The sequence below is a fragment of the Nannospalax galili genome, unplaced genomic scaffold (genome assembly GCF_000622305.1).
Source record: "Nannospalax galili isolate Female #2095 unplaced genomic scaffold, S.galili_v1.0 scaffold384, whole genome shotgun sequence".
Classification (NCBI taxonomy): Eukaryota; Metazoa; Chordata; class Mammalia; order Rodentia; family Spalacidae; genus Nannospalax; species Nannospalax galili.
In genome coordinates, this window is record NW_008352648.1 from 2,615,466 (window position 1) to 2,626,484 (window position 11,019).

Below are 11,019 nucleotides of genomic sequence, written 5' to 3' on the forward strand. Positions count from 1 at the left end.
GAATAGGCCAGCATGATTCTGAGCATTTAACCTGTTTAACTCGTACTCATTATTACTTGATAGTTTCATAAAGAATGCTGAGAAGAACCAGCAAGGTAGTGCATACATGTAGCCAAACCGTGCTGAAGAATGAAGTGGGAGCTAGAGTTCAAGGCAACATAACTAGACCCAGTCTTTAAACACTCACACACCTGCTGTACAGAAGATAACATTGGGCATGAAAAGAGACTTGAATATTGCAAACCTGTAGATTCCAAAAATCTCAAAATTGGGATCTAGGGATACAATGAAATACAAAACCCTAGTAAACACAAGGTTTTGAGTTCAATACCCAGCACCACAAAAAATGTTACTAGTTGCCCAGTTAAATAATTTTATAGTAATTTCCTGATTGAGTGTGACAGTACCCTAATCCTCAGTTTCTAATATTATAAGAGATATAATTTAAATGCTTTATTCTCTTTAGAAAATAATTATCAAATAACTCTTGGATTTCCCGCCCCTCCTTCTTTGCCATTTGAGAAATCAAGTAACATTAATTCCTAAGTATTATTCTACATTTAAGGCCCTGATAATTAAGATCTAGAGCAGTATTTTTCAAGTCTTATGATTTATCAGAGTTACCTAGATTTGTTAAGGTACACATTACTGGGCCTGGGAAGATGGCTCAACAGTTAAGAGGACTGGCTGCTCTTGCAGAGGACCTGGCTTTGGTTCCCTGTACGCACGTGGCAGCTCACAATCTCCTGTAACTCCAGTTCCAGGGAATCTATTTCCCTTTTAGCTTCCACAGCCACCAAACATACATATGGTGCACATAGGTGCAAGCAAAAACTCCTACACATAAAATAAGTTTGTTTTTTGGTTTTGTGATGGAGAACTGTTGTTTGGTTGCGGGGGGGAGGTGGGTTGGTGTGTGTTTAATTTCTTAGGAGGCAGCCTGGCCTGGAACTCAGAAATCTGCCTGCATCTGCTTTGAGCGCTGGGATTAAAGGCATGCACCATCAGGCTTGGCAATAAATTTTTTTTCTTTCTTTTAGTGTTTGATGTTTGGCTTATAAACCTGAGCCTTTTAACAGCTAAGCTATCTCTCCAGCCCAGTAAATCTTTTTCCTTTTTTTTTTTTTTTTCATATGTTTGAATGTTTTGTCTGCATGTGTAAGTGCTTCCATGTCATGCAGAGTCAATGGAGGCCAGAAGACGGTATCAGATTGCCTGGAACTGGAGTTATAGATGGTTATTAGTTACCATGTTGGTGCTGGTAACGGAATCTAGGTCCTCTCAAAGAGCAGCCAGTGCTCTTAACTGCTGGGCCCCACTTCTGACATTATTGATATTTAGTAGGAATGAATGAGAATATAGCATTTGTGTTCACCAAGTTCCTAGGTGATGCTTCGTGTAATCACTGACCCAGAAAAATACTAAGGCAATACTTCTCTGTCTTGGCAGCACATTTGAATCAACTGGGGAACTTTAATAGTTAATGTTGTATCCTCTCTTTCTTTCTTTCTTGGTCTGGAGTATGAACTAGGCAGTAAAGGCTTTCCAGATGATTTCAATGTGGTACCAAGGTGAAAAACTGCAATCCTGGGGTGAAATAGATGGTGACCTATTTTATGGGGTGTGCATGTTTGAAATATGGCTCAGTCTGTATCCCAGGCTATCCTAGGACTCACTGTATAGTCCAGGTTAGCCTCAAACCCAAAATGATCCTCCTGTCTCTGCCTCCTGGTTGCTAGAATTGGACAGGAGTCACCATACCTGGTTTATTTAATTCTTATTGCTGTTGTTTTCCCCTAAGTTTATACCCATACATGATGTTAAGTCCCTTTTTATGACCTCCAGGCACTTCTGTTTTGCGTCATAAATTGGACTGATTAGGAAACCTGTAATTTCAGATTATGTAAATTTAATTCTGCCAAGGTTTGTTATATATGATCTGAAGGCTAAATAGTTGGGTTATTAGTAATAAGCAGTGTTCTTGTACCTCCCCCAAGCTGTCATTGGAACACAATACTTGGTTATCTTGGAATTGTATCCATTAACTTAAAAGTTCTCTATTCTTGATTTTGACAGCAGAAATTGGAAATGCTATTGAAAATGCTAAGGCTTCAGTGGGCAAACTTAAAAAAATAATGTGACCCTTCCTTTCTGGAAAAAAAGAGCCATCAGCAGGTCCATCAATCTCCTGTTTTCTGTTCTAGAAAGAAACAATAAAGTAGTCCTAAAAGGTTCTTTGGAACTATAGAAAGTCAAGCACATGCCCAAAGGGACTGGGCTAATAACTGTATTTAGCTGATGCTAAGAGGAGGCCTGCTTGAGGAAGTGAGCCTTCCAGCAGAAGCCTGGGAAATGAGTAGGCGCCAGCTGACTCAGGAGTGGGAAAACAGATCCCATTCCATCGGGCAGAGAAAATTGCCTAGATGAAAGCCAGGAACTATGGAGGTTTGACCTTTGTGAAGAGAGAAAATTAAGGTGCCTGGGGCTAATAAACAGATGAGATTAGAGAAACTGGAGCCATTGTAAGGAATTTGGATTTTCTTCTAAATTCAGTGACCAGCCTTTAAAAGGGCTTTTTGGGTTTTTTGGTGGGTTTTTTTGTTGGTTTTGATTTTGGTCTGAGACTGGATCTCCCTGTAGCTCCAGGCCAGGCTGGCCTCCATCTCACTGAGATCTTACTGTCTCTACCTCCCAAGCACTGGTATTAACAGTGTATGCCACCACACCTGACTCTCTAAAGGATTTTAAGACCAAAAAAGTGACATAATTGGTTTGTTATAATCACCAATTGCTTAGATGATGAATGTTTTGAACAGAAATGTGAGTAAAAGCTGGAAAAGGTGAGTAGGAAGAAAGCTGTTCTAATCAAGGTAAAAATTTAGTGATTCTGACTTAATGGTAGCAGAATTAGAGTGAATGGAATATATTTTGAAGATGGAATCAGTTGGACTTACTAGTTGAATAAATGTCCAGCTAGGCATAGTAGCTCCCATGGGGAAGCTGAAGCAAGGGGCTTATGACTTTGAGGCCAACCTGGACCACATGAGGAGACATTGCCCCCCCACCCCCAAATTTTTTTTTTTAATTTTTGCCAGATATGGTAGCATACACCTTTAAGCACTCAGGAGGCAGAGGCAGATTTTTTTTTTTTTTAAATATGTGTGTGATTGTTTGCTTGCATGTAAGTGTACCATATGTGTTCAACACTCAAACCCTCAGAGGCCACAGACGGCATTAGATCCCCTGGAACTATAGAGTTATAGACGGTTGTCAGTGTGGGTGCTGGGAACTGACCCTGGGTTCTCTGCAAGAGCAGCTGGTGCTCTTAACTGCTGAGCCATCTCTCCAGTCCTATAATTTTTTTAAGAGCTTAGAATATAGCACTTGCCTAATAACATCATTGCGATATCCTGGGTTAATTCCTAATACCGCAAAAAAGTATTTAAAAAGATGATAGAAGGCAAAGTTCTTTTGAGGGTGGTATGTTAAAAAACTGTCATAAGTGTTTTTATATAAATCCATTCTTTTGTCATACATGGTGAGACACACCTTAAATCCCAGCATTAGGGAGGCAGAGGCAAGTGGATTTCTGTGAGTTCAGGCTACCCTGATCTACATAATGAGTTCCAGGCCAGCCAAAACTAGATAGTAAGACCCTCTCTCAGAAAAACAGAAAACAAATATATTCCATTAGGGAGCGGTTTCAGCAGCAAGGCCTTGCCATGTAATCCTGAGTGGCCTAGAATTACTATGTAAACCAGGCTAGCCTTGAATTTGCAGCAATCCTCCTGCCTGCCCCAGTCTCCTGAGCATTAGAACTAGTCATACACCATGGAGCCCAGCACATATAGATGCATTCATCAGACTTTATAATGTATGCAAGTAGAATTTTTCATGTTGGTGTATCAAGTTATGTTTTCAGGGTGAGCTTTTCCTTTTTTGTGTTTCAGGCAACTGCTTTTTTGCCGAGTAACCTTGGGAAAGTCTTTCCTGCAATTCAGTGCAATGAAAATGGCACATTCTCCTCCTGGCCATCACTCAGTCACTGGTCGGCCCAGTGTAAATGGCCTAGCATTAGCAGAATATGTTATTTACAGAGGAGAACAGGTAATTCAGCTTTATTTTTTTATAGTCAAAAGTGTATGGCTCATATTTATGAGGCATGGTGCCTTAACTGTGTGTGTGTGTATGTGTGTGTGTGTGTGTGTGTGTGAGAGAGAGAGAGAGAGAGAGAGAGAGAGAGAGAGAGAGAGAGAGAGAGGGAGGGAGAGGGAGAGAGAGAAAAGGAGAGATTTTATTTTGGGAATAACTTCACATTAAAAACTTACAAATAAAATAGCATTGTCTTAAAATTTTCAAAATTAATAAAAGCTGTTGATATATTTAAATTCAAGTTCTGTCAATCCTACTGGATCTTCTCCTTTTTGGCTTCTTAAATGTGGTTAATCAGAATCTTGTTTATAAATCTGTAGTGAAGGTGTGATTCTCGTGCGTTCAGTGGCAAAGACCTGGTAAAAAGCTGTTTTAGAGCAGCATTCTGAATGGAGTAGATGTCAGAATTACCTCAGTTGCTAAAAACAGACAAACATGTACTTAATACTCCCCTAGACCTGCCTGCTGAGTGAGAATCTGAAGGCTTAAAATCCTGGGAGGGTGTTTGGAAAAGTGCCCCTGCATGGGCCTAATCTGTGGGACTCCCCTAAGATTTCCTAATGTCCTTAGGCAGGGATACCATAAACTGCCAAAATTTGTTTACCAACATTTTTAATTAATCTTTCTTTTCCAGGCTTATCCTGAATATTTAATAACTTACCAGATTGTGAGACCTGAGGGGATGGTTGATGGATAGCTTCTTGTTTAAGGAGATGAATTCCTTGGAAACTAAAATTGCTGAAGCAGCCAGTGGCCTCTAGATTTTACTCCTTGGCTGGAAAAAATTTCATCTTGACTACAGGCCTGTGGGAAAACGATAAAAATGTGAAAGAAGTTTAACATTCTGACTTGATGAAGCTTTAATAATGTACAGTGTTTTCTAAGTATTTCCTGTTTTTCAGCACTTTAACAGATGCCATTCCAGGTTAAACTGGGTTTGTCTGTACTAAATTATAAACAGAATTAACTTGAACCTTTTATACGTTGTGCATTGATTCTAACAAAAACTGTAGCCCTCAACAGAATCATTTTACTAATGCAGTACTGTGTTCTTTAAAACACAGCATTTACACTGAATACAATTTCATTTGTAAAACTGTAAATAAGAGCTTTTGTACTAGCCCAATATTTATTTACATTGCTTTGTAATATAAATTTGTTTTAGAACTGCAGCGGTTTACAAAGTATTTTCATATGTATTGCTCATCTGTATTTCATCTTGAATCATTGACTGAGTGATCTTTATGTTTGATTCCAGAGGCTGTGTTGAGTTGCTAATGGAAACTTAATGGGGAACAATTGATTTATCAGGTTTAATTTGCTGATGGAAGCATTTCTCTCTCAGTAGAAATCTTCCTCATTTAAAATTTTTATGAATCTTCTGGGGCTTTAATTTGTAACACCTTTGTATGTGTGAAGCACACATTCCAAAAAACTCTTATCTGTGATACAGTAGACACTGTTTGCTAAAGAAACTCCTTCACTGGCCTCAAACTCTGGGTTTTACTCAAGAGACGCTTCTAATGTCATTCTGAACATCAGAGCAGTGCTCCTCTGATTTTCAACAAGGCTAATCCCACTCTCAACACTCTCAGTGTTCCCATTCATGGAATGGAAATAGCAAATTAAATTTCAGACATGAGAAAGGGAATCGTCGTTAATTTCCCAGTCAGTTCTGATAACCTGAAATTTGAAAGGGGAGGGAGATAACAAGTGGGAGTAGGTAGTTTTTTATTTTCTTATTTATATTTATGGCCAATCTGTCCATCATAGGTAAACACAACCCAGAAGCATAAATGTAAGTCTATGAGTCTTCAGTGGCCTCCAAAATAGGCAAGCACAAGGTGCTTCTGCCCCACTTGGAAATAACACGGCCAACTTGTGTGCCACATAGTGACCAGGCTGTGTTCAGTATGGCAGCTGTGGAAGAAATTACTTTCCCATAAAATGCCATTCCTGACTTTTTTCTAATATAAAACTGCCTTTTCTAGGGATCCTATGCTCAAGCATCAAGCAGAGGGCAGTCCATTTCCTTGTTGACTTCAGTTCCCTCCAAAATCAAGGAAAGATTTTTAACCACATAAGTTTTTGTAAATAAAGATATTCCCCTTCATTCTTTGTACCAATTTACCTTTGTTTTATATTTTGGTTAATCTCTAAATTCACTGGTCCTTTACGAAAATATGTACATAAAGTACTAGAAAGTCACGTTTGCTGTCCTAGGAGTTAAATGCATTTCTGGAATTGTTTTTGTGATGTAAATTGTGATCATTATTTAAGAGGTCAAATCCTCCTGACCTGAACATGCTTTTACACAGGTCTATTAATTACAGATACCCTAAAATCATTTCTAGGAGCACAAAAGGAGTATGCCAAATGTCATGTAAATTTTTCGGGCTCTGTAAGCTTCTAGGTTTCATAGTTAGAGTATAATGAAGTGAAATTAATTAATGGGGTCTTTCTTTACATACCTTTTCAACTCTTAGCCCATGTTGCTCTATGAGTGAGTCTGGAATTGTTTTTCATGTAAAATCATGGTCTAGTTTATAGTGTTAGGAACTGTGTTTTTTTATCTAATCCATTGCTTAGTTACTGTGTTGTTTTTCCATTGTGGTTAATATGCTGGCATGGCAGTGTTTTCAGGTAGCCTTTTGTTTATTAGGAGCTTGGGGTTTGGTGGGATTTTTTTTTTTTTTAAAGTGCTTTGCATGAAATATCTTTATAATGATGGAGTTACTCTTTCTTTTGCCTTGTGGGTTGGGGGGGTTGGTTTTTTGTTTGTTTTTTTAAGTGAAACTTAATTTTGTGAGTAGTGCTCTTCTGCCCACCTTGAGTGTCACTTGTCCTGTATCACATTCCACACCCTCATCTAATTTCATCTAATTCCTAATAAACTTTTCACTTGTTTTTCTGGGTAGCATGGTAATTACTGGAGTAATCTAAATATGTTGAATGGTCCTTGAGAAAATGAACTGAGATTACAGTAAACTGTAATTGCAGAAAACATTGTAGTTTTTGAGTCTGATAATGACAGGGTGCAGCTGAAACTGTAGAATGTTGAATGTTGTGACCACACTTAACATTGATTCAGATGCTTTAAGATGTGTTTGCACTTTCAGACCATCCAGCAACAGCTTGGTAAATCTTAAAATTCATTCATGAAAGTCAGTCTACTTATATAAAGAGAAATATATTTTTATTTTCTATGTCATAAAAACATTCTCAATAAGTTTCTAAATCTGTTAGTCATATTTTTTTCTCTTAAAAAAATAGTAGTGTATTTTCTATTTCCATATCCTAAGTGGCTTGTGTGTGATCAGTCCTCTACATTCCACAAGAAATGAATGATGGTCCGAGTGACTTTGCAATGTATTTCAGCAGCTTTAGTCCTGCTTCACTTCAGAGAATCGTGCAATGTTTGCTTGCTATTCCTAAGCGTGCATGCCAGTGTATGATGTGATCCAACTGTTCGCAGCTTGAGGCAAGAAAACAAGCAAATAAATTTCCCAAAGCTCTTAACAATTAGAACTCTTGACTGTGCCTTTGCCTACTGTCCTGTTCAGTTGGAAGACTGCAGTGACAGAGAAAGCATGTGATGGTGGTACCCCTTCTTTACCAGGTAGAAAACACAGATAAACATGAAGGGTCCCAAATGGTCTTCCAGCATACTATAGAGCAGTTTACATGGAGTTTGGTGTACAGATGGGGTGTGTCTGCACTCTTCATTACCACCCCGTGGAGAAATGAATACAAAAGAGAACAAGGCTGGGGATGTAGCTCAGTGGTAGAGCACTTAAGAACATGAACTAGCACTTCAAAAGAAAAAAGAAAAAAAATGAGTGAACAAACTTTTCAAACAATTTGTCGCAAAATTTTGAATTGCTTTTGCCAAAATACTGGTCTGCAAACAGGCTGGAAATTACTGCAATTTGAAAAGTTTAAGAACCAGTATTTGAGACTGGACATGGTGGCACACGCCTTTAATCCTAGCACTTGGAAGGCAGAGGCAGGCAGATCTCCGTGAGATAGAGCCAGCCTGGTCTACATATGAGGTTCCAGGCCAGCTGGAGCTACAGAGAGACCCTGTCTAAAAAAAACAGAAGGGGGGAATACCCCATGTCTGGGTCAGCAAGATGGCTCAGTGGATAAAGTTTGATCCCTGGGGCCCATGTAGTGGAAGGAGAAAAGAAAACCGGCTCCTGTAAGTAGTCCTCCTTCACACGTGTGAGTACCACACAGTGTGTGTACAGCATGCTTGCACACAATAAATGCAGTGAAGTTTTTAAAATAACCAATATCACGCCTTTAGTCCCAGCATTTGGGAAACAGGCAGGCGGATCTTTGTGAGTTCAAGGCCAGCCTGGTCTACATAGTGAGTTCAGGTCAGCTGGGACTATAGGGAGACCCTGTCTCAAAAAGACTAATAAAATAACCACTATCTACTTGGTATGCCAATAAACACAGCACCTAGCTTATCTGGCACATAATTCATAAGTAAATTTTTGTTGAACGAATAGTGATTAAGTTATTGTTCTAGGGCCAGATTTGGATTTTTACCTTCTCACCAGCTGTGCAGTCCTGCATAACCTTTATAAATTTTATGGTACTTACCTCATGAGGTTTAGAGAACTAAATGATTCACTACAAGGCTTTGTGCTTGGCACTAGCTAATTACATAATAAACATTTTGCTGAGTCCTTCAGACCTAGTCACATGAGTTTTCTAACTTTTCAGAGATATATAGGACATGGCATTTTAAAGCTACAAGATTTTTTTTTTAGTCACAGCTTGTTTTCACACAGTCTTAAACTCAAGCATATCAGTTTCCTAGGTGCCTGAGGATCCAGGCTTGAAAGTTAGTGACATAGGTTCACACAGAAATAGCAACCTGGTTAGAGAAGGATGGCATGATGCAAGCTGCAGGTATTCACATAAAGGAAAGAAGACTCAAATGGGCTCATCAAAGTTCCAAAATAGAGGCTGCTGAGATGGTGCAGCATGTCAAGCCTTGCAGATCTGACAACCTGACTTTGATCCCCAGAACCCACTGCAAAGTGAAAAGGTGATGGGAGAGAACCAGCTCCACTAAACACCACACACATACCCACAATAATAAAGGTTTTTTGAGACAAGTCTCTCTATAACCCCAACTGACCTGGAACTCATTATGAAGACCAGGCTGGCCTTGATCTCACAGATCCATCTGCCTCTGCTGCCTGTTCTGGACTTATAGGTGTGCGCCACCACACTTAGCTACAATTTTTTTTTTCCAAAATAGCCATGGACAGCACAAGTCGATGGACACAGTATTGGAAGATGGGCATGCCACAGGAGTGGAGTAACTGGAGTAAATATGTTTAAATGCTTGGGGTGATGACAGGAATAAAAAAGGTATAAGAACCGTCAGACAGGAAGACATGAAAATGCAACATAGATTTTAAAAGCTAAGTCTTCTGGGCTTGGTGGCGCAAGCCTTTAATCCCAGCACTTAGGAGGCAGAGGCAGGCAGATGTTTGTGAGTTCAACGTCAGCCTGGTCTACATAGCGAGTTCCAGGCTAGCTGGGGCTACAGGGAGACCCTGCAAAAAACAACTAAAAAGCTATGTCTTCATAAGTTAAAAAAAAAAATGCTGAAATTAAGTCAGATTAAACCAGAGACAGAGCCTACCTAGTTGACCTAGAAGAGAAATTGGAACAATAGAAAGACTATCAGAGGAAGAAATGGGAAATAGGAAAGGACTTGGAGATGTGGAAAACAGGATGAAAAGATCCAATAAGAGGAGAGGAAGGGATCTGAATTTTAACCAAAGTCTTAGTCTTCAGTTGAAACATAGCAAATGTCTGTGAGGGTGATTGAAAGCCAGCACTTGTAAGCAATAGGCTACTGAACATCACACTGTGAGATGAGGTTGTTACCAAAACCAGGAAGAGGCAAAGAGTAAGGAGGCAGCAGTAGAAGCCAGGAGATCCAGTCACATCTAAGTCCTGCCAGGAAATGCTTTTGGTTTGGAATTCTACATACAGTTAATACTTTCAAGGATGAAAGTATTTTCAGGCTTTGCTGAAAGAACTCAGGATTCTTCTTCAGGGAAGACAAAGAAAAGGGGTTAGATGCAAGAAGCTAAGTGAACAAAGGACCTGATAGACACGTGGGCAGAGACTGGCTAAAAAAAGGAATCTTGGGGCTGGAGAGATGACTCAATGGTTAAGAGCTCCTGCTGCTCCTGCAGAGGGCCTATGTTTAGCTCCCAGCGCCCACATCAGACAGCTCACAACTGCCTGTAACTCCAACTCTCTGGCCCCCTGGGCCCCCTGTACACACAATGCATATAAACTCTCACCAATACATACATACATATGTATAAATAATCTTACTTTTAAATCTTCAAGTCAAAATGTAAAAAGCAGAGTTAACCAATGTGTATGATTTGCTATTGTTTCTCTGTAACAGGAAAAGTACAGTACAAATGGATTTAGAGATAAAATAGCCCCAGCATATGCATAAACTCTTGGGAGGAAACCTAGGGGATAGTAATGTGTAAGAAACTTTTCACTACATTTTTATGCATTTTGAGTATTGTAAAAGGACTATTCAAAACACTAGTTTTCATAGGTAACTATAAAACTCAAATTGGGAAATCAATTTGAATTGTTAATTTTTTTTTATGTGTAAGAGTGTATTGCCTGCGTAGGTGTGCCTGTGTCATGTAATGCCTGCAGAGGTCAGAAGAGGGCATCAGATCCCCTGGAGCCAGAGTTATAGATGAGTGTTAGCCACCATGTGGATGCTGGAAACTGAACGTGGGTCCTCTGCAAGAGCAGCCAGTACTCTTAACCTCTGAGCCATCTCTCCACCCCCTGAATTTT

The 11,019-nt window shown here is 39.5% G+C and overlaps 1 protein-coding gene across 1 annotated transcript in view; it reads left to right on the forward strand.

Annotated features, from left to right (window-relative positions):
- Tnks2 (tankyrase 2) overlaps window positions 1-7,671 on the forward strand; it is a gene marked incomplete in the record, with an annotated part of 76,202 nt that extends 68,531 nt beyond the window's left edge. Inside the window, 2 exon segments of the mRNA XM_008849602.3 lie at window positions 3,951-4,107; window positions 4,787-7,671. Of these exon segments, the coding sequence (XP_008847824.1) occupies window positions 3,951-4,107; window positions 4,787-4,849 (220 nt within the window).
- Between the last annotated feature and the right edge of the window lie 3,348 nt (window positions 7,672-11,019).